This window comes from Polychytrium aggregatum, assembly GCF_025602895.1.
Source record: "Polychytrium aggregatum strain JEL109 chromosome Unknown BJ171scaffold_15, whole genome shotgun sequence".
Classification (NCBI taxonomy): Eukaryota; Fungi; Chytridiomycota; class Chytridiomycetes; order Polychytriales; genus Polychytrium; species Polychytrium aggregatum.
The window spans coordinates 454,652-479,794 of record NW_026516217.1 but is presented as its reverse complement, the minus strand read 5'-3'; the positions used below and the strand labels follow the sequence as shown (position 1 = coordinate 479,794).

The following is a 25,143-nucleotide window of genomic DNA, read 5'->3' as shown; positions in this document are numbered from 1 at the left end:
ATGTGCATTTGTCACCCGTCTACATTCATTCCACCATCCCCGCTTCACGTCTCCATGTCAGTGTCTATTTTCATATGGCTCGTAACGAGAGCTAATATACTGTTGTGTCACTCAACTCTCCAAGTGTTCATGGTTGATGCCTATGATGTATTTTTTTCAAAACTCAAAGGAATCCCCCAAACAAACCATCAACCGGCTTTGAAATTCCAAGACGCCCCGCCTCGCTGTGGAGATACTGAGAAATCTTCTACAGTTCGAACACGGAGCACAGGGGGCGGGTCACAGATCGCAACGACAGGCCGCGATGGCCAACACACTCATCTAGATCATGGACTGCTGCCGGACCGGGGTGGGGAGCTTTGGTCGGGGCTTTGGAACCGGGAGGGAGCTTGAGGGCTTGCCCTGGTTCACGCGGGCCATCCAGCGCGAAAATCCCTTCTCAAGATGAGCCTCGAGCGCCAGTCTCCAGCTCTGTTCCGAATCGAGCTGGTCTTCCAGTCCTTGAGCCGCCCGCTGTAGATGCCGCTTGGTGTCGATATCCATGCCGGGCTGCTCCTTCAGGATCTGGGCAAAGAACTGGGCGCGCCGCTCGGGCGACAGCGACTTGGTGACGACTTGCATGGCCTGCTCGGGCGGGACCATGGTGAACTGCACAGGCGTCTCGGAGAGAGATGGCGACGGCGACAACGGAGGGTAGCTTGGAGAAAAGTCTGGGTCGATGGGGCTGTACGGCGGCGAGAGCGGGATGGGCGACGCCGGTGACGAGGCCGCGCCAGACCGCAGCGACGAAGCAGAGGTGTTTGAGCTCGTCCTGGACCGTGAGGATTTGCCAAAGAGCTGGGCCGCAGCAGTCATGATTGTCCTCTTGCTCTCGGGATCGATGACGGCAACACACTTGAGCGGGAACACACCAAGCTTCTGGGTATTCATGTTGTATCCATGGCACCAGCCGTCGGTGAAGGTCTGAGGGACAGAGTCGTGGTGGAAGCCGACATGAGTTACGTACGAACAGGAGATGGGCGACGCTCCCGACACCGGGGGGTATGGCGTGCATGGGTATCGTGGGCATCATGGGTATCATGGGTATCAGAAGTGCCGGCATGGCAGGAGGCAACGGGGTCGGCCGATTGGCGATGGGGCGCAGCAGACAGCAAAATGCTCACCATGGAGACAGTCACAACGTCGCCGAGACGCAGCTGCAGCTGGTCCGGTTTTTGGGGAAACAGGTCCTCGATAACGACATAGGTCGGCAGGCTGTCGTCGCTGGTGTCGAGAATGAGCTGAAGCGACTCCTTTGAGACGCTGGTTCGTCGCTGCAGGCCGTCGCCAAGATCAATCGAGACCATAGGCTCTTCGTCGCTAGCTTCGTGTCCGTCGAGATAGTCGCTTTCTTCTCGAGCGCCGCGGGTCCGGAGCGGATAGGCGGTGTCTTGGTCGGCTTCAGGGGCCTCCACGATGAAGGGCGAGGTCCCCGCCAGAGTGTCGGAACGGGACTTGCGGACAGAGTTGTGCCGTCCAAGCAGGGAGACGGTTGAGGAAGTATCGTCTGCAGGCAACAGCGATTCCTTTTCTTTGTCGGCCGTTGATTTGCGTGAAATGGTAACGGAGATCCGCCTCGACAGCGGTGTCGGAACAGGGTCCTCGACGGATTTGGACCACAGTGACTCGAGCTGCCGTCGCTGGCGGTATCGTGAAATCCAGAAGGCCGCGAGGCCGATAAGGGCCAGGAGCACCAGCGAGGAGCAGACGGCGATAGCGATGATGGCGGACGAGTCCATGATGGTGATGGATAGAAAGCGAGGTTGACTGCGAGGGCTGGCTGCAAGGGTTGAATTGCAGCAAAGACGACGGGGGCCGAGGGAGCGAGCGACAGGCCCCGCGCAAACAGGGAGATGAAAGGCAGGCCGGGGAGAGGGGCGGTGCTGGGCCAAGCTGGAAGATGGTGTCGAGGAACAGAAGAGGCGAGGGGGAGGAGTGCTTGGCAAGGCCGCGTGGGACGAGCGTGCTGTGCGCGGCGGGGAGGTGAAGGGGTTCTGGTGCTTGGTGTATGGCCAGCGGGCCAGGACATTCGACGCCGATGGCGATAGTGATGGTGGTGGTGGTGATTGTGATTGTGATGGTGGTGGTGTTGATGGCGGTTGGTGTGCCAGGAGATTCGATGCGGTGTTACGAGCTGTGTTGTATGGACGCCACGAGCCGTGAGTGGATCTGGATGATATCCACGATCGATCCATCAGCATCCCGATATTCGCATCTCTCCCAAGACCTCGCTGCCCTTGGCCACCCACAATCCTGCTGGTCCAACCGACCCTGCCCACCCACAACCCCGTCCAGCGACGGAAGAGAAAAGACCGCCGTCCAGTGTCTCCTGCGGGGATGCAGCGCAGCGGTCCCCTGGACCCTGGGTATCGCCGAGTTGGCCCTCAGTCAGTCTGTCCTTGCGGATTTCCCAGGGCAGCGAGCTGACACAGCATACCCCAGACCCTGGCCCCAAGGAAGGCGCAAAAGCGACCCGCACTCAAAGGGACATCCGCACGTTCTCGCTGTCGCCGTCGGGAAACAGTCTCCGCAACTCCTCCGAGATTACAGGGCTTGGGCTGTATCACCAGGATGTCTTTTCTCTTTGGGACACTCTGCCGTGTCCCGCACCCGCGGTTTGCACCCATGTCTTGCACCCATGTCTTGCTCCTTCTGCATCGCCGCAGAGGCGAGCCCCGTGTACTCGTCGCCAGACCGATCCCTTCCGTCGACCGTCTCATCCTACCGACAGGGATCGTCCGCCTTCACTCCCGAGTCTGGCAGCTTTGCCCCGAGGCATAAAGCGTGCGGCTTTCGCAGCACTCTGAATCGCCAGCGACAGCACCACCCAAGCCGAGTACTTCCTTCATCCGCTCAGCTACTCTCCTCGGCTCCTTTCCTTCGTTACTCGCCATGATCTTCGCTGCACCCAACAGCCAGTCTTGCGCTGCCTGGCTGCTTGGAGCCGCCTGCCTCTCCAGTCTCGTTGTGCCTCACACCCGGGCCGATACCGTCCAGGCTCGCTTCCCGGCCGCACCCAGATTCCCTGAAAACACTTTCACACGCATGTTTCCGACTCTCCATTCGTTCGGTCCCCAAGACAACGCCGAGCGTCTCCTCGTCGAAGCCATCGGCGCAATCTCGGGAATCGTTGATGCCGGTGACATTCCCGGCGTCACCAACCCCAGAAACCCAGACAATCCCGCCATGACCGCCGGGTTCACATTCTTGGGCCAGTTCCTGGACCACGACATCACCTTCGACAAACGATCGGCCATCAATGCCACGGCGGATCCATACCGAACCATCAACTTCCGCACCCCGGCCTTTGATCTCGACTCGGTCTACGGCATGGGTCCCGACGGCTCGCCAGAGTACTACCAGTCCGACCAGGTATCTTTCCGGGTCGAGCCCATCCCTGGCTCCGACAAGGCCTCTTTGGCCGGGGTGATCCGCTTCGACCATCCCCGAGACTCCAACAACAACTCCATCATCCCCGAGTCCCGAAACGACGAAAATCTGATGGTATCGCAGCTGCATCTGGGCTTTATGCTCTTCCACAACGCCGTTGTCGCAAACCTCCGATCCCAGCCAAAGTACAAACATGCGCACCCCCGACGGCTCTTCAAGGACGCTCGCCAGATAGTCACCTACCACTACCAGTGGATCATTGTCCACCAGTTTCTGCCCACGACCATTGGCCAGAACGTTGTCGACAGCATCCTCCAGGGCGGCCTCAAGTTCTACAACCCTTTGCGATTCCCGTTCCAGCTGAAGCAGCTCGATCAGGTCCTCAGCCTCGCTGACGACGACCAGTTCGGCTCCTCAGCCGCCAGTCTGGCCCATACCCGACGTACACTGCCTCTGGTTCCGATCGAGTTTTCGGTTGCTGCGTACCGCTTTGGCCATTCGCAGGTTCGTCCCGGCTACCGTGCAAACTTTGGAGGGCCAGCCGGCGTTCCTCCAGCATTTGCGCCTTTGGTCTTCAACAACAGCATCAGCCCCACCGATCCCGACCCAAACGATCTTCGAGGCACCCACCGGGCCGCCCGCCGCTTTATCGATTGGCAGACGTTCTTCCCTATGGCCCCGAATCTGCAAGGCAGCATTGTGCCGCTCCACAACAAAAAGATCGACACCAACGTCTCGTCCCCTCTGTTCAATCTGCCCGGCCAGCAGGCCCCCCTCGACGGCCTTCCCTCGAGCGGGCCGTCTGCTCTTCCAGCCCGCAACCTCGCCCGCCATGTCAACTTTGCCATTCCCTCGGGCCAAGCCATAGCCTCTTTCATGGGCGAGACCCCGCTGGTGGTGCCTCGACTGAGCCCGTTCGGCCTCAACACAAGCACCCCGCTGTGGTATTACTGCCTGTTCGAGGCCGAGACCACCCAGCAGGGCGAGCGGCTTGGTCCTGTCTGCGGCCGCATCGTCGGCGAGGTCTTTATTGGATTGCTCAAGTTTGACCGCAACTCGTACTTCAACCTGGCCCCGCACTTTGTGCCTTTCCTGCCCAGCGCCGTGCCCGGCAACTTTACAATCTCTGACCTGCTGACCTTTGCAGGCGTTGTGTTCCCACTTGGTCTTTGATGCTACATTCCAAAATGCAAGTCCTGATTTTACTCCCCAAAACGAAATGGGGGCAGAGTGTTTTGAGCCAGATTCATTAGTTATCCGAATTCTCTTTCTGGGTCCTGAATACATACCCACAGTGATCAATCAGTATGACCAAGCAGCGCGTCCTACGGGAGCAGTGTGGTGATCGCCTTTGGCAATACATCGTGACAACTAGGCAAGGGCTATGCCTTCAGGGCCGGGAGACAGGCTGCTTGACACTTTGGGCAGTTCAAGCATCACCTCTGTCGTCCCAATCGCCCTCTTGTGAGCACCACGCTGGCATCGACGAGCGGGTTCAACCCTCATCGGTGTGCTGCAAGTGCCGAGAGCCCTCTCGACTGTCGATTGGAGATGCACCAGGTATCGCCATATCGGAGCAGTATCGAATACATCTGGTCGACTGGCATTGATAGAGCAATGCAGGAGTGTAGTGCATGCTTTCAATCCTCTGCCATTTCTCATGCGTTGCTTCCACGGATGCCCGATCATGGTGGCGATGGATGGATGCATCGAGGACACAGCCATCTTCCTCAGTCGAGGCTGTGATCTCATTGGGGGTCTGGATGGACTGGAGTTGCAATGGTCATCATCACTCACGGAGATCCACTAGCGACAATGCGGGAGAAGGCAGTGCCCCAGGATATCCACGACAACTGGTGTCTGCTCTCGATTGATTTCACGGCCAAGTGCGGTGTGTGGACTGTCATAGATTGTGAGGGATTTGGACTCGCTTCGGGTTCAGCAACCACAAAGCAGGATCGTCTCACACCACAGCACCAGAGCTATTCTCCAGTGTGAAGAACTCGCAATCCGATCGGACGAAGTGAGATGTCGGAAGTGTGAGGAAGAAATTTGAATTGGAAGAAACAAGCCGAAACGGAGTGGAGTGGAGTGGAAAATATAGACAATATTACCCGGAGAATGAACACATGACATTGAGCAGCTCCATGCTGAGCTACCTCGAGAATCGGCCAAAGGTGTACTCGACCGAATCGCTGAACACCACTCGACATCCCTTCGGAAGCCCGGAAATCCTCCGGCGAATGATGCTCCATCCAAGACTGAAGGAGCCAGCATATCGGTCAAACATGTCAACCAACAAGGATCGATCGGATGGCCTCATACTTGAGTCCAAATGCAGTGTCTTGAGCGAGGGAAGCTTGTCGACCAGTCCGCTGACTCTGCGAATCGATCGAGGGACGTGAAGAATCTCGAGCTTAGGATACGAGGGAATGTCATCCAGCGACGCCAATTCGCAGCAAGCTTGCAAGTCGAGGACTGTGAGGGAGCTTTGATTTACATGCAGATCGGCCAGGCTCACAAATTGACTTGAGAGGACGAGATGATTGAGCTTTGGCATCCTTGGGAGTTGGCTCAATGGTGTGGGGTTTGCGCGAGGAGATTGTGAGCTTGGTGAGGACGGAGGCTCCTCGGGAACATCGACGAGGGCCTCAATGCCGGTTGGAATGTCGAGCTCAAGCAACATCGGCACCGCTGACGGCCAACCAAGAGACGCGAGTCCAATAGATCATGGGGATGTGAGGAGCTTTAGCGAAGGCAGTTCCCTCGGCAAGCCTCCAAGGGACTCGGCGGACTTGGGGAGCTTTAGCGTCACCAACTTTGGCATCTCAGGCATTCCCTTGAGCGACTTGAGTTCACTGCATTCACTCAGGTCGAACCATGTCAGGCGAGGCAGCTCGTTTGGCATGCCTTCCAAGGACTCAATGGACTTGGGGAGCACAAGCGCTTTCAGATGTGGCATCTCGGATATTTCCTCGAGCGATTTCAATTGGTTACATTCTTTCAAGCTGAGCCTTTCAAGCATGGGCAGCTCGTTCGGCATGTCTTCAAGGGATTCGATGGACTTGGGGAGCCAAAGTTTCTCCAACTTTGGCATCTCAGGCATTCCCTTGAGCGACTTGAGCTCACTGCATTCACGCAGGTCGAGCAGTGTGAGCATTGGCAGCACCTTCTTAGGGACATCTTCAAGGGACTCGATGGACTTGGGGAGTTCAAGTTTCTTCAAATTCGGCATCTCGGGCAGTCCTTTGAGCGACTTGAGTTCACTGTACCTCCACAGGTCGAGCTGTGCTAGCATGGGCAGCTCCTTTGGCATGCCTTCAAGGGACTCAATGGACTTGGGGAGCCAAAGTTTCTCCAGCTTTGGCATCTCAGGCATTCCCTTGAGCGATTTGAGTTCACTGCATTCACTCAGATCGAGCCTCGTAAGCATGGACAACTCCTTCGGCGTGCCTTCAAGGGACTTGATGGACTCGGGAAGCTGAAGTGACTTCAACTTGGGCATCTCAGGCATTCCCTTGAGTGATGCCAGCTCACTGCATCTATTCATATCGAGCCTTGTAAGCATGGGCAGGACCCTCGGCATGCCTTCCAAGCTGATCAGCGAACCAGCCACTTGATTCCAGTCTCTATGCTCGATCGCCAGATTTGAAATATCGGAGAGTGTCTTGGGCCATCCAGACACTTCCAGAAATGACACATCCTCGATTATCAGCTCCCGTTTGTTTGCGCCGTCGATCCATGGGATGTCGAATGGCAAAAGCCTGGAAACATAGGTGTTTCTGTCTCTGCTCTGGTTGGGTCGAATGGTGACACTGTACGCTCCTTCGACCACTATTGGCCACTGGGAGCGAAAATTTTGACTCTCAGCGATGGTGATCATCTCCTCGACGGATGGCTGCTTGGAACTGTTTGGTCTTGCGTCCTCAGGAAAGCGGAACTCTGGATCGGTCACTTGACAGAAGCGTTGCACTCGGCTAAACAGCTGTTCGTCTCGATAGACTTCGGACCAGAACTCGTTCTCCTTCTCCAGCATCGATGAGTTGGTTGGCTTGTGCTGATTCTGGCGAAGTGCATAGCAGAGGAGCCCTTGGGCCACTTTTAACCGATCGATGGAGGGATCGACACCGTCGAACAGGAATTCAGGTGTGATTTGCAAGTCGGCAAGCGATACCTGCACCCATATTTTGTCGGTATCGAGGATGGCCCGAGTCTGCTTCGAGACTCTCAGAAGCTTGGTGAGCAAGGGTGGACTCGCAGTGTGAATGAAGGCGTCATTTGTGATCAGGATGGTGAGCAGGTCGAAGCGAGCGAGGTCCTCCTGGATCAGGGTTGATTCTGCCATCGTTTCGGTTGAAGCAGGCGTGGCAGAAAGGAGCGATGGAGACAGGCCGCAGATGGGAGACAGCCGAGGCAGATCGGAGAGGCGGGATGATGATGAAGAAGCAGGAGCAACGACGAACAAGCAGAGGCGACAGCGGGGTGTATGAGGGGCGATGTGCTGATTTCTCGTTGATACCGTCCACATGGTGTGGCTTGGTGATACCATCGTCATACAGACCTGCTGTTTCGGGACGGGTGTCACCCAGCCAGAACAATATTCCTGTGAAGCAAGATTCCATCCGATTCGGCCTGCAGCGACAGATGTGTGCTGGGCAACACATATCGACAGATGAATGGGATGACATGGACGGCAGAGCGTTGATGGGCAGTCCCAAGCCGGTGGACATGGGGAGTACGGTCTGGGACAGTTGTCTGAATCCACTCCAATCCACTCCAATCCGCTCCAATCCATGAATGGCATCAACGAGGTGAAGTGCCATGTGGGAGGTGGAGGGCTCGACAGTGTCCAACTTCTCCCGAGACTTGTCAGTGCTTGTTGATCGACTCAGTTTGTTTGGAATGGAACTGGACAGAGTGTTCCTGGGTGTCTCTCACGTCAATCCTTGCCTGTTGGTTTCCAGAGCAGTCTCGAATACACCCGGTCGACTGGCATTGATGTTGCGATGTGAGAGTGTGACTGTATGCATCCGACATTTGGACAGCTTCGTGCAAACTATTCTTGATATCAAGACACTCGACCTTCTCCGGTCTTGGCACATTGTTTGGTCATGGCGGGCATCGGATGAGGGTGTATTCACGATGACCACAGCGGTAACCCTGGCTCAGGAACAGGGTGTCCTGGTTCAATGTGACCGATATTCCCCAGACAGTACACCACAGTCAAGTACATCACCAACGAGTCCAGTAACAACGACTCAAATTCGGCCCCCAATCCTGCTATTTGAGAAGCGAGTCCAGGTTCGGGGTGCACACCAGACGCTTCTTGACGTCCCCGAGGACAACTGCCCTGCCGGCTTCTGGCTTGACGACCACCAGCTGTTGTAACATATTTATATCCGGTGCCGGTGCAACCTTGTATCGAGTCAAAATGGGGAGGAGTCGAGGACGTGAGTACCCCTTCACCCAAAGGCAGCCCATCCACAACAATTCTCCGATGCAGCCGTCAAGGTCGTCACAGTTACTACGGCTACCGAAATCCCGAACCGGTCATAGCTGTTCAATACTTACATCAAAAACAATGTTTCCCATCTTGATCTGGGCCGCTCCTGACCGCCGCACGACAAGCTTGCCGAGCTTGCCCTCGAATCGGCTGAAAGGGTGTCGCGAGAAATCCTCAATGGGGATGGTATCGCCATCGACGGGCATGCTCTCGAGCTTTGGAAGAACTGCCGGGAACTGAAAGTGCAAGAGCTCGTGCGTGGGATTCTGTCGTTCAAATGGCCAACAAAAGGACATGAGCACACAGGTCCGCGGATCAAGCAGCGATACAGATGATTCGCTCGTTGGTCCCCGAGCCGCGGTTCAATGATTCACAAATAGCAGCTACCTCGGCATCAAAGACATTTTCTCGAAGACTCTCCGGCTTGACTGGTTCATTTGGCTCCTCTTCTTCGTCGATGATATCATCGCCTGCTGTCCCCATGCTCACGTCGCCGTCCGGATCGGGCTTGACTGTCGAATACATATAGCCATGAGCATCTGTGAAAATGGGCTGCTGGCGGGGGGATTGCAGCCATCGGCACACTCTCCAAGCGTCGGTAGCGAGAACATGCAGCTGAGCACACTCGCAGGGGAGGTCGGAGGAGAACCTACTCTTGATTTTCTTTGATTTGATGGCGGTAGGAGGCTTGGCCAACACAGACCTGATCGACCCAAGCTCGACTGGTGTCCAGTTGTCGGAAGGGTCAAAGCCAGTGGGCCCCTCGACATCGTCGAATTGTTCAGCGATGACTTCTGACTTGGCCGACACGGGCGCTGACGGCGTAACGATCGCCGTGGCTGCTCTTGTCCGAGGAACGTATGCGGCCGGGCCCATCGCAAACGGGCCAGCCATCGAAAGCACAGGCTCTTCTCGGCCTCGGCCTCGACCCCGACCTCCTCCTCGACCGCCACGACTGCCTCGACCAGCCTCAGAGCCTCCGCGACCTCGACCTCGTCCGCGACCACGGGGGGCATCTGTGCGAGTCGGTGTCTGCCGACAAAAGAATGTCAATTTCGAAGGGCGTGGAGATGAGGCGATGCGACCTAATAGTAACTTAACGTCGGTCGATCACGGCTCCAAGATCTACGATATCGATGGATGTGATTGCCGGTTGGCGATCGCATGCCGCGGGAGTAAACTCACAGGTGCTGCTTCTGTTGCTGACCTTCAAAAAAATGAATGCGACACATACAAATGAGATCTCCCGATCCAGATTCTCCCTCGCTCAGAAGTGCTTGCGGGCACAGCCACCCATCCGGCCACATTTCTGGTCGATTTGGCAGCCGAGTGGATGAGGGGCTTGCACGATCGGGGACATACTCGGTCTTGACCTTCCGAGGAGGAACTCGTGGTGCAAATTTGGGCTGGACGCAAGCGAAAACGGCGCTGGGATGAGAAGAGATGCTCTGCCGGGCAGAGCCAATGCGGTTGCCCCGCGTCGGTTGCTGGGGTCGAGGATTAGCAGCCAACCTTTGAGCCGCTGGATGAGTCGCCTGCTACGGGGTGTGGTCGGATCGCCACGCCGGTGTGGAGTTGGCGAAGGAAGACAGGATATGGAGATGAGAAGGGCTGCGTTAGTGATCGCGGACACATGAATTGGGTGGAGGGCGGGGCAGATCTAGGCGAGGGTTGGCAGTATCGGCCACAGCGAGCGGCACCTGGTTGATCCGACATGTTCGGGCAGTATCTGGATGGGGCTGATGCAGAGCCGAGCGGGTTGGATCGGGAGAGTCGGTCGACGGGGCAGAAATCCCTGGCTGATGATGGGCAGAACCAGGTCCAGCCCACAAGCCCTCATGCCAGGCAAGAAAAAAAAAATCGGATGGCTTGCCACAATCCCAGACCTCGCCAGATTGCTCTCGGGCCGTGGCCGTCGCACTCGATCTGGCCGCATCGACCGCTCCCCCAAGTCGTCTTCGTCTGCGATGTTGGCCAAGGTGGCTCGCTTTGTCGAATGGATCGGCCGTGCCGGCGTGCTTGCTAACGTCGATGTGCGAGCCGACAGCGCAAACGGATACGTCCTCGTTGCCAAGAAGCCGCTGCATCGGTCCGAGCTGGCATGCTCCATCCCCGTCGATGTCCTCGTTGGCTCGCACTCGGCCAGGAAGATCCCGACACTGGCTGCCGTCTTCGAGGCCGTCTTTCCCTCGCCAGAGGGTCTCCCGAGCACCACCATCCTGGACTACCAAGATGACCACCTGCTGCTGATGCTCACGCTGCTGCACGCAAAATCCCATCCTGTGCGGACACCCTGGCATCCGTACGTCGACCTGCTACCGGAAGCGTTCGCCAACTCGCCTCTTCTCTTCGATGACGACGACTTGGCTCGGCTTGACGGCTCGCCGCTCGCAGAGCTTGCCCGGGGCATTCGGCAACAGGTCCAAGACACATACGATGCCGTGATGACTCCGCTTGCGGAACAGTTCGGCGATAGCTTCGTCACGGCCGAGCATGCATCCTTCCCGGCGTTCCTGTGGGCCCACATGGTCGTCGAGTCAAGAGCATTCAAGATGCGTATCGGCGCACCTGACGGCCCCGACCCCGAAGCGCTCAGCACCGTGCTGGTGCCGCTTGGCGACCTCGCCAACCACTCGATCCAAGGCGAGCTGGAATCCTGTGGCATCTCGACCGAGACAGGTTGCCTGGAGATCCGGATTTCGAGCAAATCTCGGTTGGCTGAGTATCCTGCGGACTTCCCGCTGACGCTGACGTACAACAGGCTCGCCAACTGGGAGCTACTGATGTATTACGGTTTCTCGCTGCTGGACAACCCGCTGGAGCGCATCGCGCTGTCGTTCACAAGCCCCAGTGAAGACGAGGACGGCGACTACCTGCTGAACATTCGCAAGGAGCTGCTGCTGGAGCTGGGCGAAGACCTGGGTCTCGGCCTGGACCACGAGATTGCCCTGGGTGCTGCCGGCGGGGTGCCGCAGACGCTCGTCGGCTCTCTGCGCCTGCTTTTTGCGACTCTGGACGAGCTCGAGGGATTCGAAATCGGCAATCTCGCAGACATTATGGCCTGGCCCATCTCGATGCGCAACGAACGGCAGATCCTCGATACGCTGAAGCTCCTCCTGACCACGATGAGGGATGCCTACCCGTCGACGCTTGCGGAAGACACCGCACGGTTGGCCCGCACGTCCAGCGCAAGGGAGCGGTATGTGCTCATCTACCTGATCGGGCAGAAGGAGATTCTCGAGTACGGGCTCGAATGGATAGCGGTGCAGTCCAGCCGGCTCAACGAGGAGCGACCGGACGAGTAGAGCCAAGCAAGATCCCAGGCAGCAACCCGGAAGGATCCGTGGGATCTCAACCCAGCGATGCCACCGCAGATGGAGGAGAGAGCTCGGTGGAAGCCAAGCAGCAAACCGACACAGCCAAAGCGACAGATGGATCGCAATAAAATTGTCCTAGCCCTCAGGTGTCCCCACATCAGAGAATATCTCGTAGGGAGGTTTTTAGAACTGGCTTTCAATCTTTGACGTCGGGAACGGGAGGGCCTCCATGGATATAGAGGTCTCCACACTAGGACGCATTTCGGATTATAATTGTTCGAAGGCGAAAGAGAAACCGGCCGCCGCGCTCGAATTTATTCGCCCGCCCCGTTCATTCATTTGGCGCCCGCCCAAGCCACGTCTGCGATCGGCTGATCAGTGTGGTCACGTGTGTTGTGCGACTCTGTCGCACGTGAGACCCTGGTCGGGGCTTGCGGCATGACACCGGGCCAGCGCGCCCCATGGACTGCGTCTGCATCCGCTCTGCAAGCGGGCCTGCATCCTGCCTCCGTCTCGCCCAAACATGACTGCAGAACCGCTGGTCTTCTCTGGCTCTCTAGCCGATGTGTATTTTGATGACGAGGTGCCCGCCCAGCGGTAGGATCCGGTACCAAACACCGCACGGCGCCGATCCATTCTCCACATGCACTGATCCGCGCTGCCGTTCTTGCGGCTGCCCCCCCCCAGCGAGCGGTACCAAGCCTTGAAGGAGAGCTTCCACAAGCGCTTCGGGGTCTGGCCTGATTTCTATGCACGTTGCCCCGGGCGAGTAAACATCATCGGTACAAACATCGCTGCTTGCGCCTCAGTCTTCCTGCCTCTCTGGTCGCTGTGTCTCTGGCTCCGCTTCTTTGCCCTCTACCGGCCTGCGCCTTGCCATTCTTTCACCAAACTCATATACCCTCTTGCTTGATCGCAGGAGAGCACATCGACTACTCGGGATACTCTGTTTTTCCAATGGCGGTCTCTCGAGATGTAGTTGTATGTGTCCATGTCTCGAGTGGCAGCCACGAAGCAACAGGATCCGGCTCACTTGCATTCCAAAGCACCAGCACAAACCACTCACACTCTCACGAATGCACTCACCGCGCATCAAGATTGCTGTGGCATCTCTGGAATCGTCGATGCCTGTCCAGGTCACAGTTGCCAATCAGGACCCTCGGTATACCGAGACGTCGTTCCAACATCAGTCTGACTCGATCGTCCACATCGACTCCTCGGTGCACGACTGGATCAACTACTTCAAGTGCGGATACAAGGCAGGTTGCTTTCTGGGCCCGTCCTTTGTGGTAGTCGACGACAAATCTGCCCAGAGTGGGCAGCGGCTTATGTGGACCTAACCTCAGTCGCCGGTTGCAGGGGCTCCTCGAAAGCCATGGCAACATCCAGCCAAGGGGATTCCGAGCCTTAGTCGACGGCAACATACCGACGGTGGGTCTCTGAGCTCGAACGACTTGAATTCGGGTGGCTGTTGGGTTGGATATCATACAATTCACCCAGTCCGTGGCTCGCGACACGATTCAGATCCATAACTCACACTGACACTCCTGAATCCCCTTCATGGCGTTGGTCCAGGGCGCCGGCCTTTCCTCGAGTTCAGCATTCGTCTGCTGCTCGGCTCTCGCTACGATGCAAGTCAACGGCATCAAGCTCAGTAAGGTATGCTTAGCTTTCCAGACGCCGTGCTGTTCACACAGCAGCACCAACGCCAAAAGCGCCCAGACGGTCTATCAGGGAACCATCCACACAAATGATTGACGACGCATCGGGATTCGACATTTCTCATCCAGCTCGAGCTGACCCAGCGAGCCATCGAAGGCGAGCAACATGCTGGCGTAAAGATCGGGGGGTAAATAGTTCTCGCACGCCCCGTCTTTCCTCTGCTAGCAATCTATGTGGAACAAGCCGCGATCAACTTACTCTTTGATGACTTTGGCAACAGAATGGACCAGACGGCTTGTGTCAACGGCGTTAAAGAGCAGGCTCTGTTGATCGACTTTGTCCCAGTCCTGCGCGCCACCCCGGTTTCTTTCCAGCCGGTTGCTTCTTCGGCCCCAGTGTTTGTTATCGCCAACACACGGGTCGTTGCCGACAAACACGTCACGGCCCCCACAAACTACAACCTGCGTGTAGTTGAGACTCGTATGGCGGCGGCAATCCTGGCCAAGCATGCAAACCTTCATAACGTCGCTACATTGCGTGATTTCCACAAGTCATTTATCCTGGATCAATATGGTGATCAGAGCCAAGGTCTATCGGACGACAGACAACTCCAGATTGTTCTGGCGTACATTGACACGAAGCTCAAGCCCGGGTACTACAGTCTCGAAGACGTTGCAGCAGAGCTCCAGACCTCGGTACGTGATATGCAGCTATACTACTGATCCGCCAGGATTTGATACCTCATCTCTTTGAGCCCGTCGATGCTGACTGTCGACGATCTTACAGGTGGCTCAGGTACGGTCCCGCCTCGTTGCGGACGTTACCATTCGAGCATCTGGCTTCCAGCTCCACAGCCGCGCCAAGCATGTTTTTTCCGAGGCGCGACGAGTGTATCAGTTCCGAGATCTCTTGATCAGCAGCGACGATTCCTCCGGCGACTTGCTAAAGGTAACATGGGCTTGGGGAACACAGACCCCCGTGTCGGAGAGCCGCATTCCTCCACAGCTGCGACTTCGTGAGGGAACGATATGGCATTCATCCAACTCTTGCTCAATATCGTCAGGAACTCGGGGAGCTGATGAATCAGTCGCAAGCGAGCTGCAGCGACCTTTTCCATTGCAGCTGCCCCGAAATCGACGAGCTGGTCGAGATATGCAGGTGATTGTGGGTTGGGATCGAGTGCATATGTCCGGCTGTGAGAACCTGGTCACTCTGGGGCTCACACTCTGCGCTGTTTGCTCTCGTTTGTCATATCTAGGCGCTCGGGTGCTCTTGGCTCCAGGCTCACGGGCGCTGGCTGGGGCGGATGCGTTGTCTCGTTGGTTCAGCGCAGCGACCTGGATCGGTTCCTGGACCATGTGCAGGAGGAGTACTTTTTCCGCAGATGGCCAGAAATGCGTGGCGATGGATCCATTTCGAACTATTTGTTCGCCACCCGGGCCTGCAGTGGGGCCGCTCTGCTGCCCGCCTGAGGTCCTCGTGGACCTGCAGCCATGCTGTTGGCTGGGTTCGAGCAATACAATTCTGGGTCTGGGCTCGAGGGCTTGTCTCGGAGCAGAGCACGGAAACCAGGTCCCAGGGAGCATGGAAGCCTTTGGCCATGTCCGGCTCATGGGCAAGCGCGCCGCACCCTCCTCTTTCCCAGCGCTCCGCAATCCATCCGTCCATCCGTCCATCTATCCATCCGTCCATCCGTCCATCTATCCATCCGGCCCGCCATCTGTCGAAACGATCCGACATGCAGCCTGAGCAGTCTGAGCAGTCTGAGCGGTCGCTCGGACCCAACATCAGCCACTCGGAATATGTCGCCGATGGCTTCGTCGCCCCCATCGACATCTACACACTGACCTCGTCTGATCGCTTGAGCCGCGTCGTGCTCAGTTCGCTTGGGGCAGCCATCTCCCACTTTATCGTGAGCGACAGGGATGGCAAGGAGAGAGACGTCGTCCTTGGATTCGACAATCCCAACGACTATCTCTCCTCGGTATTCTACTATGGCGCCTCGATCGGCAGAGTCTGCAATCGGTATGACCACATGCCAGCAAAGCCTGCACGCTTCTTGGTGGCGTTCTCGATCGCCTCCGTACTGACACATCGACAACTCTGATACCGCCTGTAGCATTGCCAAGGGGCGCTTCGATCTCGGAGGACATACCTACCAACTCGCCATCAACAACGGCGTCAATCACCTGCATGGCGGCCTGGTTGGCTTCGACAAGCAAAACTGGAAGTCCTGCGTGATCTCGCAGTCACCGCCCACAATCGAGTTCACTCTGGTCTCGCCCGGTGGACAGGAGGGTTATCCGGGTACGCTGCAAACCAGCATCGTTTTCACACTGGAGGATGCAGGTGCCTTGGCCATGACCTTCGCTGCCAGCCTGGACGGCAGCAAATCCGACCAAACGATCGTCAATCTCACCAACCACGCCTACTTCAATCTCTCGGGCCTCACCCGACCGAATGTGCTCGACCACGTCGTTCGCCTCGAGAGTAGCGAGTTCCTGGAGCTGGATGAGACCCAGATCCCAACCGGTAGAAAGCTCCCGACGGTCGATCCGAGCTGCATGAACTTTGCGGGCGCAGGCAAGACCCTGGGCCAGGATATTGGAGACGCCTATCTGGCGACTACCAGGGGCTACGATCATTTTTTCCTCGTCCCCAAGCAGCAGGGCCAGCCCACTGTTCGTGAAGTAGCCACGGCGCATTGCCCTTCGACCGGCCTGACGCTGCAAGTTCTTTCAGATGCGCCAGGATTCCAGCTCTATACCGGAAATTGGCTGCAGAACGTCCGGGGCAAGGCAGATCAGCAACATGCCGTAACTGGGCCGTATGCAGGTTTCTGCATCGAGGCATCGCAGCCCCCGAACGCTGTCAACATGCCCGAGTATCGACCAGCCGTCGTTCTGGAAGGCTCGCAGCGTTGGGGCCAGAAGACCGTATATATTGTCCGTGCCAGCTGATATTGGTGTCAATCCGATCCAATTCGCCCCGTTGCGTATCAGGACAACTGCACATGCGAACACGGCGTCGGCTTGTCTCTCTGTGGATTTGTTGAGGGAACATCGGATACTTGGAGGGAATTGGTATTCTGCCTGCGCCGTGCTCGAGCATAGGCAAATTGTTGGTTCTTTCAGGCCGCGCCGGATCAGATGGCCCATCCAGAGGGGAGAGAGCTAGGCGCAAAGCTTGTTATGCGCTCCTCATCGATGCCGGCTTGTTTCCGGACGGCTGGCTTGCTACCGAGTGAGCTCGTCTGTCCATAAGCAAAGTAAAGAGTGAGCGGTTGCCACGAGACTCTGCGAACCAGAACTGCGATATGCCCGCCATGTCGTTATCAGGGCCCACTATTGCTCGACCAGGACCAATACTTTACCTGCTAGCCATTCCAGACCTTGATGGACACCCTGGCAGTAAAGGGCGCTACATGGGCTAGATAGCACGTCAGGATATGAGAGGCGAGCTCAGTGCAACTTTGGGCCCCTGAGTGCCTTTCGACTCCCGCTCCGCCCCCCAGCAGACTGGCCTCCGAGCTTGCAGTCTCCAAATTACCATATGTGCCAGTTGTGCTCTCGTATGCTCTCAAGACCCAATGCTGTCGAGATCTCGGCGACTGTCATGCCGGCTTCAAGATCCATCTTATTGGCAAAGAGGAGGATCGGGATTCTCTTGGACTGGATGGCTATGGGCCCCGAGAGAAGGTCGGATGGAGCCCAAAATCGCCCATCAGATGCAGGTTCAAGATCTGTTGTGGATACCAATTGCTTTGCCTTGGCGGACTAGCTGTTGGCTCCTCTTGAGGGTGGGGATATCCATCACCGTGGTTTCGAGCAGTCTACTTTCTCCCAGACCTCTGTCTGCACAGGGATGTGACCACTTGCGGAATGACGAGAAACCAACCTGGATGCTTCAACATGCCCTCGAATTCGTCTCTCACGACGCATATCCGCTGATGATCTGAGGCGTCGATCACAAAGATGATGGCATCCAGCTCGTTGGTGTAAAAGTGCTCCCAGAGGTCCCGATACTTGCCCTGCCCGCTCATATCGAAGCAGGTGATCTGGAGCTTGGATCTCGAGATCTGGAATTGGTCTGCTTTGAAGCCGATGGTGGGAACGATGTCGATTGAGGCGAGCTTCGGAGCATCCTGGCGCAGGATGAAGGCGGGGAGGAGCACGATGAGATACATATCATGACGCGTTTTGGGGAAGGGTGGAGGCGTGGGAAGATCTGTCGGCCAGGGCGGCGCAACTTGGGCAAATCACAGCCGGCTCTCTTACACCAGGGTTCTGGATGGACCGATTGCTTGTCGAGTGGATGTCGTACTCTTTGAAATTGTGCTCGAGCAGGGTGGTCTTGCCAGAGTTATCGAGGCCGACAAGGATGATGGACACCCGCCGCTTGATCAGCCCCAGGCTGGCGAGCAGATTGGACCAGATGCCCATGACAAACGCAGTGCAGTTCCAGCGGTCGATCCGGAGGAACGAGAGGACGGCACCAGATTCAACCGACAAGCGAGGCAGGGAACGAGCAGCCTCGATCAAACAGGAGAGTGACGCTGGCACATTTGGGCGCACTGACAGGGCAGCCTGTCCAACCGATGCCGATGGCCAATCGTGCGAAACCCACATCTGATCGGAGAGACGCCTCGCGAAGAAATCAGGACTATTGCTCAGGCATCCTCGGGCGATCCAGCTGGGTCCGTTGGGCGCCCCTTCCAGGAAAGTTGGATGTCTGCGGCCGTTTTTGTATTCAAACCTGGATAGCAACAGCCCACAGACTCCCCAACACAGCCAGTGTCTCCGGCTGGCGCGGTCTGAAAGATATCTCAGTCTCGAAAACCGAAAGGGAGAGCAGTGTGTTCGACAGAGATGAGTGGCCACAGGCCATGTTACAGTTTCCCGCCTGTATTGGGCACAGACGGCGGAGGCGACTCCTCGCGATAAATAGATTTCTTTGGGATACCATAGTGCTCGAGCGAAAAGATATGGCCCAGCTCCTGGATGAGCCGCTTCCGTCGATTCAGCAGCAGCGTGGTGCTCTCGGACACTGGCCGAGGCGCTGGCGGGGCGGCGGCCTGCTTGGACTTTTTCTTCTTGACTGCCCGCTGGAAAGATTCGACCGATCGATGGTACAGTGGAAGAGAGGAGCCAGAAGAACAGTGGGAGGCAAAGGAGTCAGTCATACCGACTGCTCGGAAATACACTGCTACTTGCTGGGTGTGCAATCAGCAGCAAGTATACAAAAGAGCGACTGCTCGAAGCCGCCCAGGCGGCTACATCTGCTTCTACTCACAAATCGCTTGATGTATGATGCCTCTACTTGCTTGTTGATTTCATCCAGTAAGCTATTGTATTCTTGCCACGCCATCCACTTCTTGGCCACCTCCAGCAACCTGTCTTTGCGGAATCGATTGACTGAGACCTGTGAGCGCAGCTCGGCTTGGAGCCGACGAAGCTCTGCCACGATCTCGTCGTCGCCATCCATGGACGTGTCCATCTGCAGATGTCGGAGGGTTAGTTTGGTCGAGTCGGGTTGCCACCAGGGGCAATATCAATCGGCTCGGCTTCCCTCGAGTCACAGCCAGAGCGAATCGATGGCCATGCCGCAATATCCCGCCATCACGCGCCAGGGGTCGTGCACAACTCGCCCGGTCTAGATGAGGTGACATGTGTACGGCAGCGATGCAGCCCTTGCCACCTCATTGGGCTCGTTGGTCGTGAAGCTACTCTACCTCTTCCTCCTCCGGCAGCAAGCCAATAAACCGCAGCTCGTTTTTCAGCCGCTCCTCGAGATCGCTCATCTCTGTTTTGGTTCTAGCCTTCATGCGAGCGGCCACGGCCACGGGATCGTCGGGCTCATCGTCGTGGTAGTGGTCCTCAGCGGCCTCAAGAAGATCTTCATGGAAGAGCGAGGATACAATGCGCTCTGTCAGGGATCCGAACCCAACATCGCCCGGAATGACGCCGTCGTCTGTCTCGTCGTATTCCCTCGGCTGATTGCTGGCGCCCTTGGGGTCTTGCGAGTCCTTCAAACCGTCGGCACTTCCGCCTAAAAGAATCATATCCTCCTCATTCCATTGCTCAAGGTAGTGCCTCCCTAGCGGCGGAATGATGTACGGAGTGACGTTGTCATCCTGCCACCGTCCGACCAGGTCGAGAAGTTGGGTTGAGTATGTGCCGGAGCGGTGGCGATGCAGCCTCCTCAGACCGCCATCGATTACACATGCGAGGCGCTGGCGTCGACTCATACACTTACGCACTCGCCCAGATATTTGAGATCAGCCTCGGTGAGGTTGCGAAAGTATTGATCGCAGAAGCTGTAAAACTGTTGGAGCGGGATCTGGTTGGCCGGCTTGACGCGTGTAAAGTCGCCATCGGCCACCGAACCCGTTTCGTCTTTGCCCAGATCCGAGGCATCATCGGCATCTTCTTGCTTGATCTTTCTTCGCTTCTCCTTTGGCTGGGACGGGGTATCTTTTCCTGTGCTTTTCTGTTGGAGCGACCATGGAACAACGTCAGCAAGTCTATGGTTGTCTTGGCAGCTATCCGCTCGGCTTCGAGAAGTTGCGGGACTGTTGTATCATATTGACTGTGGACACGCCAGAGGCACCTCCGAGGAGTGCCCTGATTTCCGACAAAGCGTGGTGAATGGAGATCTCGCATCAAAGCGGCGAGTCCTTACCGATTTCGACGGTCTTGGGGTGCTGGCGCGGAACGGAATGGCAGACTGTCCCGTGTAGTAGCTTGTGTTCAAGGGCGAGCCCGCTTGACTGTTTGTGGCTGACGCCGACGCTACAGGTCCCGGAGTGGAGGGCCGTCCGCTTGTCCGAGAAAGATCGGCAGACACGCTGGAGCTCGACGGACCTGCCCCGGACGACGATGACGATGGCGGCCATGGATAGCCCGCTGAAGACGATGACACCTCGGGCGGCCTCGAAGCAGAGTCGAGTCCGGACGACAGACTGTCTTTCCGCAGCTTGATGATGCCATGATGGGTAATCGAGACTTTGATGGCGTCGCTGCCCGGATTTTGTGTGATATCTGGCAAAAAGTTCGATGAAGGTGTCAACGACCAGTACTGGGCATACGCAGATAGGGTCGACTCGTAGTCTCATCCTGAGACAAGGTGTGCGGTGCCCTTACGTTCGGCAAGTACTTCGTTGCTGGACGATTTGGATGACGCGGAAACAGCCGGCGGCGGAGGCGGCACAACGTCGCGCTTGGCAGTGACAGGCTCTGCATCGGCGCTGCGTAGCGTGAGAACCGCTGATTAGTGCTCAAGCGGCGATTCCATTTGGTAAAGATAGCAGTATCCAGCGTCCCAACATTGCCAGGCCGAGTCCAAATCTGCCAAAGTATCATATGGCATTTGGTGCCATCAGTTGTCCCCATCCATCGCTATTGAGTCTGTCCTTCGCCGATCAAGCTTCCGTTTGCTGGCAGTCAAGTCTTCATCCATCATCATCATCCATCATGACCATCAAACTCAGCCCCAATATGATGGCCTGTCCAGTGTCCTGGTATGTTCAATCGCAGGGTGACGATCTTGCTCGACAACTTACATTGGGGTGTCTGGAACGAAGGCGCCAATATGGGGATGTTTACAGAGGGGTTAGCGGCACGAGACGCATCAAGATACTCAACCAGACCTGCATCCTTCGCATCAGGCCTTACTTGCATCCTCGACTTTGATCTTTTCCAGCAATGTCGGTACCGGCGGGCCAGGTGTCCGAGACGGTGGTTCTGTTGATCACACTAAAATCAGTAAACCGACACGACGACAGACATGCTCGCTCTCAAGGGGTTAGCGCTGGAGGAAGGGTACTCATTCTGACTGGAGCCGCTTATGGAGTTCACGGTGGCACGGATTCAGTGTGTCGCCGGAGCAATGAGATATTGTAGCGCCGAGCTTACCTTCTTTCTTTGCCCGTGATGAGTCGTGTGTGTCTGAGTCTTCGGTCGCAGGCGTCTGGAAGCCTGAGCTTGTGATGGACTCGGGCTGTTTGGGATCGCGGACCAGGGTCTGCGTATCCTTGGAGGCATCGAGCTGCCCCGAATCCTCCGACTCCATTTTCACGAGCGATCCGGCGTCACTCGCCCGCCGTGCGCCGCTTTCTGGTCGCTCGCTTCGGCTACTGGATAGGTCATCGGCATCGTTCTGGTCAAAGTCGTCTCGGCCCCTGGAGCCTTCTGCGATGCGTTCGAAGCGATTTGAGGATGTCGGGGTAATGAGGTTTGGATTCTCTTTGACCCACTGATCCAGTAATACCAGGTTGCTGTCAATGTCGATCTCGGTCTGGGTGATGTTCTTGAGGTGCAGGGTCAGTTCCTGGCGGATCCGGAGGAGATCCGGGGTTGAGGGTAAGGTATTCTTGGCGATGCATTCCAGCAGGAACTTGGTGGCTTCACTGGGGACGTAGTTTAGAGGATCGTAGTTCAGATCTGGCCCAAGGATTTGCTCGTTCGATGCCATTTCGAGGGCTGCTCACAGCTGGGGCCGCTGGTGCGAAGACAGGAACTGTGGGATCACAAGCACTGAAAGGAGAATAGAACGAACAGGGTGCGGCAGCCCACGGCCTGACGCAACAGAGCAGCAAGAGCGCCGCGGGATAAAAATATGAAAACAGAGATGCAGCAGGCACAGGCCGGGATCTGCACTGTCGAGCCAAAGGACAAACGCCAGGGCAGGGCAGAGGGAGCCTGACGATCAAGAGCGAAGCGCGGAGGGGGGCACTGCAGCAACAAGAGCAGACGGAGGGGCAGTGCCCATGGGGGACTGAGCGGAGAGCGAGAGCAAAGGCCGCAGGACAAGCAGACGGCGGTAGTAGCAGCGTCGGGAGCGAGACTGCGCCGGGAGGGGTATGCAGCGCCAAGCAGGAAGGACGATGGCCAAGACGGATGGCCGAGACGACGGCCGAGATGGGTCGCAAGGACAAGATGGTGCGATCGGAGGCCGGGGACAGGCGCCGCGCGGCCGGCCACAGTCTGGCCACAGATATTAAATTAATACGTGCAAAGCCGGGCGGGATCTGGATCTGGATCTGGATCTCGGAGCGCCGATCTCGGAACTGGCCTCGCTGTTGCTGATCTGGAATACGGGCTGCAGGAGCACGGCAATCGACAAGCGCCCCGCCATCGCCCCGCCATCGCCCCACTGCACCAAGACCGATAGCGCCCTGCCATGTCAAGACACGAGATCGTTTCCCCCGAGGGTACGTCAGCTCACACTGTTTGGCGCTGACAAGCATGCGATCGTGAATGCCGTGTTTGGCCGACCATCGCCATCGGGCATCCAGCTGCGAGGGCGGCACCCGATGCAGCAATGTGGTTATTAGTTAGTGCAGCGCTCGGCAACGGCCCTATCGCGGCAGCGTGGCGCTAACGACTTTCGATTCCGTCCGCAGGACTGCGAGTGGATGGAAGGCGGCCTGGTGAGCTGAGACGCATCAACTGCCGCACCGGGATCTTCACACAGGCCGACGGGTCTGCATACATCGAGATTGGAAACACAAAGTGTCTGGCAGCCGTCTACGGACCTCGAGAGGTATTTTACGCACGGCGGCTTGCCCAGTTTGATGCGTCCTCCGCCCGGCATGCCCCTGGATGTCGAGGTTGCGGGCCTGGACTAAACAATAGTATCGATCCACACAACATGGCCCTTGGGCGGTATGATATGCAACGTAGCCACAGAAAAAAGGTCAGGCCGTCCACGATCGAGCGTTCATATCAGTCGAGTTCAATGTCGCAAGCTTCAGCTCGGGCGAGCACAAGGAGAAGTTGCGACAGGACAGGTGCGTCCTCGATAGCTCCGCATGAAATGCTCTCGCTGAGCCACCGGCAAAACGGCTTGGGCATCTGTCTAGTAGACCACCACAGTCATCTGGCAGATATCCTGCCATGTACTCAAAGACTAGTACTGCGTCGAGCCAGCGTCTGGCACTCATGTAATTCTGCCCACCTCCAGACGTCTTCTTGAACTCGGCACCACCATCCGACAAACCTTTGAGCCGGTGATCATGGCACAGGCGTATGCTCGCTCCGAGATCGCCATCTTCATCCAGATTCTTCAGACAGACGGCGGTATGTGGCCAGCAAGCTGCGGATATGTGAACGCTCTCTTGCTTTGCCCGTGATCGGCTGCGTCGCATGCGACGTTGATGACTGTTGGATCGGACACGGAACCATCACTCTAGATGCTGATTCGTCCCATACGACTGCGCACACGAGGCAGGCATCTTGCATACTGCCATCAACGCAACTACTCTCGCCCTGATTGATGCAGGCATCGCCATGACCGACTATGTCGCTGCCTGCTCGTCCGGATTCGCCAACGACCACGCCATCTTGGGTGAGTTGAGTTGCGCGTTGGAATTGCTTTGGGACGGCGATCGTCCGCCGTCGCGACAACATCAGTACTCGTAACGGAGGAGCAGGCACCGAGGCTCGATGCTACAACCTTCGTCGCTGTAGTGCGGTCACAGCATATTTGCGAAAGTGACAGAGCGGCACGACTGGGTCTCCAAGCTAATCTTGCATCGCTGTGATTGCTGCTGCGCCCGGTCTCGCTTGCTGTCAGATCTGAACTATATCGAGGAAATGGCCGAAGTGCCGGCTCTCACAATGGCCATTCTACCAAAGACAGGCAAGGTCACTATGCTTGGGGTAAGCTTTGCCGTCCTCAATATCTGCATGGATGAGCTCTGATTACCGCAAGATTGGGTGTCAGGCCGACTACCGGGCCGCTAAATGCCTGCCCCAATGCTCAACGACATCGCACCACGATGCACTCTCGCTCGCTCGCTTGCAGCTCGAAGCACGGCTGCATCTGGACCACTTTGAGGCGACAATGAACCTGGCCAACGACGGGTGTGCGGCTGTCCTGGACATCCTGGACGAGGCCATCCGCAAGATCACCAAGACAAGGGCCCAAACCATCTCATAGGCCGATCGACCACCGAGATGCGCTGCATGCATAATATACTGCGTGGCTGCGATCGTGCCGAGCCTGGGAATCGACTGTGCTGCCGGTTGCCGGTCGCTGTGCGGGTGTGGGTTCTGCCGGCCCGCCGGCTCGATCCAGTGTCTGTGCGACAGCGACAATCCAGGGTGTTGTCTGGCTCGAGTGCACTCGAATCGCTGTCCGCGCCCTCGAAAAAGCGCAAAACGGGGGCTCTGGTCCTGGATGAGCCAAGGCATCTGCCAGCACCATCTGCCTCAGCCAACGGCTCATTTC

General features: G+C 57.1%; 11 protein-coding genes across 11 annotated transcripts; 5 read left to right on the top strand and 6 right to left on the bottom strand.

Moving 5' to 3' along the window:
• Positions 1–48: 48 nt before the first annotated feature.
• Positions 49–1,905, bottom strand: BJ171DRAFT_501827 (uncharacterized protein). Its single transcript, XM_053110719.1, has 2 exons — positions 1,164–1,905; positions 49–963 (listed from the first exon to the last, which is right to left on the bottom strand). Exons 1-2 carry the CDS (start codon positions 1,776–1,778, stop codon positions 322–324), a joined length of 1,257 nt encoding a protein of 418 aa, XP_052967428.1. The 5' UTR covers positions 1,779–1,905; the 3' UTR covers positions 49–321.
• A 753-nt stretch (positions 1,906–2,658) lies between these two features.
• Positions 2,659–4,729, top strand: BJ171DRAFT_501826 (myeloperoxidase thyroid peroxidase). Its single transcript, XM_053110718.1, has one exon. It carries the CDS (start codon positions 2,932–2,934, stop codon positions 4,600–4,602), a length of 1,671 nt encoding a protein of 556 aa, XP_052967427.1. The 5' UTR covers positions 2,659–2,931; the 3' UTR covers positions 4,603–4,729.
• An 855-nt stretch (positions 4,730–5,584) lies between these two features.
• Positions 5,585–6,115, bottom strand: BJ171DRAFT_581028 (uncharacterized protein; the record flags this gene model as incomplete). The annotated part of the gene is made up of 1 exon (XM_053114077.1): positions 5,585–6,115. One exon carries the CDS (start codon positions 6,113–6,115, stop codon positions 5,585–5,587), a length of 531 nt encoding a protein of 176 aa, XP_052967426.1.
• Positions 6,116–6,157: 42 nt separating this feature from the next.
• BJ171DRAFT_474291 (uncharacterized protein) lies at positions 6,158–7,774 on the bottom strand (the record flags this gene model as incomplete). The annotated part of the gene is made up of 1 exon (XM_053108734.1): positions 6,158–7,774. One exon carries the CDS (start codon positions 7,772–7,774, stop codon positions 6,158–6,160), a length of 1,617 nt encoding a protein of 538 aa, XP_052967425.1.
• Positions 7,775–8,520: 746 nt separating this feature from the next.
• BJ171DRAFT_501822 (RNA polymerase III RPC4-domain-containing protein) lies at positions 8,521–10,586 on the bottom strand. The gene is made up of 7 exons (XM_053110717.1): positions 10,445–10,586; positions 10,295–10,338; positions 10,118–10,139; positions 9,586–9,964; positions 9,320–9,444; positions 9,001–9,198; positions 8,521–8,844 (listed from the first exon to the last, which is right to left on the bottom strand). The coding sequence occupies exons 1-7, from the start codon at positions 10,565–10,567 to the stop codon at positions 8,710–8,712; spliced, it is 1,026 nt and encodes a 341-aa protein (XP_052967424.1). The 5' UTR covers positions 10,568–10,586; the 3' UTR covers positions 8,521–8,709.
• A 313-nt stretch (positions 10,587–10,899) lies between these two features.
• Positions 10,900–12,237, top strand: BJ171DRAFT_581025 (uncharacterized protein; the record flags this gene model as incomplete). The annotated part of the gene is made up of 1 exon (XM_053114076.1): positions 10,900–12,237. One exon carries the CDS (start codon positions 10,900–10,902, stop codon positions 12,235–12,237), a length of 1,338 nt encoding a protein of 445 aa, XP_052967423.1.
• Positions 12,238–12,737: 500 nt separating this feature from the next.
• BJ171DRAFT_501814 (ribosomal protein S5 domain 2-type protein) lies at positions 12,738–15,479 on the top strand. Its single transcript, XM_053110716.1, has 11 exons — positions 12,738–12,846; positions 12,937–13,031; positions 13,169–13,230; positions 13,347–13,508; positions 13,609–13,680; positions 13,825–13,908; positions 14,040–14,098; positions 14,192–14,606; positions 14,698–14,859; positions 14,975–15,069; positions 15,170–15,479. Exons 1-11 carry the CDS (start codon positions 12,773–12,775, stop codon positions 15,381–15,383), a joined length of 1,494 nt encoding a protein of 497 aa, XP_052967422.1. The 5' UTR covers positions 12,738–12,772; the 3' UTR covers positions 15,384–15,479.
• An 86-nt stretch (positions 15,480–15,565) lies between these two features.
• BJ171DRAFT_458466 (aldose 1-epimerase) lies at positions 15,566–17,346 on the top strand. The gene is made up of 3 exons (XM_053108379.1): positions 15,566–15,936; positions 16,031–17,166; positions 17,287–17,346. The coding sequence occupies exons 1-2, from the start codon at positions 15,650–15,652 to the stop codon at positions 16,869–16,871; spliced, it is 1,128 nt and encodes a 375-aa protein (XP_052967421.1). The 5' UTR covers positions 15,566–15,649; the 3' UTR covers positions 16,872–17,166; positions 17,287–17,346.
• On the bottom strand, positions 17,148–18,353 carry BJ171DRAFT_581022 (ADP-ribosylation factor family-domain-containing protein; the record flags this gene model as incomplete). The annotated part of the gene is made up of 5 exons (XM_053114075.1): positions 17,148–17,164; positions 17,285–17,331; positions 17,461–17,590; positions 17,809–18,055; positions 18,189–18,353. The coding sequence occupies 5 exons, from the start codon at positions 18,351–18,353 to the stop codon at positions 17,148–17,150; spliced, it is 606 nt and encodes a 201-aa protein (XP_052967420.1).
• A 257-nt stretch (positions 18,354–18,610) lies between these two features.
• Positions 18,611–22,826, bottom strand: BJ171DRAFT_501811 (histone acetyltransferases subunit 3-domain-containing protein). Its single transcript, XM_053110715.1, has 9 exons — positions 21,825–22,826; positions 21,585–21,653; positions 21,473–21,482; positions 21,054–21,157; positions 20,593–20,951; positions 20,167–20,400; positions 19,643–20,044; positions 19,204–19,407; positions 18,611–19,015 (listed from the first exon to the last, which is right to left on the bottom strand). Exons 1-9 carry the CDS (start codon positions 22,381–22,383, stop codon positions 18,800–18,802), a joined length of 2,157 nt encoding a protein of 718 aa, XP_052967419.1. The 5' UTR covers positions 22,384–22,826; the 3' UTR covers positions 18,611–18,799.
• Positions 22,827–22,993: 167 nt separating this feature from the next.
• On the top strand, positions 22,994–24,922 carry BJ171DRAFT_501809 (ribosomal protein S5 domain 2-type protein). Its single transcript, XM_053110714.1, has 7 exons — positions 22,994–23,122; positions 23,315–23,454; positions 23,595–23,701; positions 23,875–23,990; positions 24,142–24,258; positions 24,487–24,572; positions 24,718–24,922. The coding sequence occupies exons 1-7, from the start codon at positions 23,092–23,094 to the stop codon at positions 24,850–24,852; spliced, it is 732 nt and encodes a 243-aa protein (XP_052967418.1). The 5' UTR covers positions 22,994–23,091; the 3' UTR covers positions 24,853–24,922.
• Positions 24,923–25,143: the final 221 nt, after the last annotated feature.

Coding starts and splice junctions, on each gene's coding strand:
- BJ171DRAFT_501827 (XM_053110719.1), bottom strand. CDS start 1,778: ATGGACTCGTCCGCCATCATCGCTATCGCCGTCTGCTCCTCGCTGGTG. Junction 964..1,163: donor ACGTTGTGACTGTCTCCATG/GTGAGCATTTTG, acceptor TCTGTCCCTCAG/ACCTTCACCGACGGCTGGTG.
- BJ171DRAFT_501826 (XM_053110718.1), top strand. CDS start 2,932: ATGATCTTCGCTGCACCCAACAGCCAGTCTTGCGCTGCCTGGCTGCTT.
- BJ171DRAFT_501822 (XM_053110717.1), bottom strand. CDS start 10,567: ATGTGTCCGCGATCACTAACGCAGCCCTTCTCATCTCCATATCCTGTC. Junction 10,339..10,444: donor ACTCATCCAGCGGCTCAAAG/GTTGGCTGCTAA, acceptor GCTTGCGTCCAG/CCCAAATTTGCACCACGAGT. Junction 10,140..10,294: donor CCTCGGAAGGTCAAGACCGA/GTATGTCCCCGA, acceptor ATTTTTTTGAAG/GTCAGCAACAGAAGCAGCAC.
- BJ171DRAFT_501814 (XM_053110716.1), top strand. CDS start 12,773: ATGACTGCAGAACCGCTGGTCTTCTCTGGCTCTCTAGCCGATGTGTAT. Junction 14,607..14,697: donor CAGCAGAGCTCCAGACCTCG/GTACGTGATATG, acceptor ACGATCTTACAG/GTGGCTCAGGTACGGTCCCG. Junction 15,070..15,169: donor GAGCTGGTCGAGATATGCAG/GTGATTGTGGGT, acceptor TGTCATATCTAG/GCGCTCGGGTGCTCTTGGCT.
- BJ171DRAFT_458466 (XM_053108379.1), top strand. CDS start 15,650: ATGCAGCCTGAGCAGTCTGAGCAGTCTGAGCGGTCGCTCGGACCCAAC. Junction 15,937..16,030: donor ATCGGCAGAGTCTGCAATCG/GTATGACCACAT, acceptor TACCGCCTGTAG/CATTGCCAAGGGGCGCTTCG.
- BJ171DRAFT_501811 (XM_053110715.1), bottom strand. CDS start 22,383: ATGGCATCGAACGAGCAAATCCTTGGGCCAGATCTGAACTACGATCCT. Junction 20,401..20,592: donor CCCCAAGACCGTCGAAATCG/GTAAGGACTCGC, acceptor TCGCTCCAACAG/AAAAGCACAGGAAAAGATAC. Junction 20,045..20,166: donor TCAAATATCTGGGCGAGTGC/GTAAGTGTATGA, acceptor GGACGGTGGCAG/GATGACAACGTCACTCCGTA.
- BJ171DRAFT_501809 (XM_053110714.1), top strand. CDS start 23,092: ATGTCAAGACACGAGATCGTTTCCCCCGAGG. Junction 23,123..23,314: donor CGAGATCGTTTCCCCCGAGG/GTACGTCAGCTC, acceptor TTCCGTCCGCAG/GACTGCGAGTGGATGGAAGG. Junction 23,455..23,594: donor CCGTCTACGGACCTCGAGAG/GTATTTTACGCA, acceptor TATGCAACGTAG/CCACAGAAAAAAGGTCAGGC.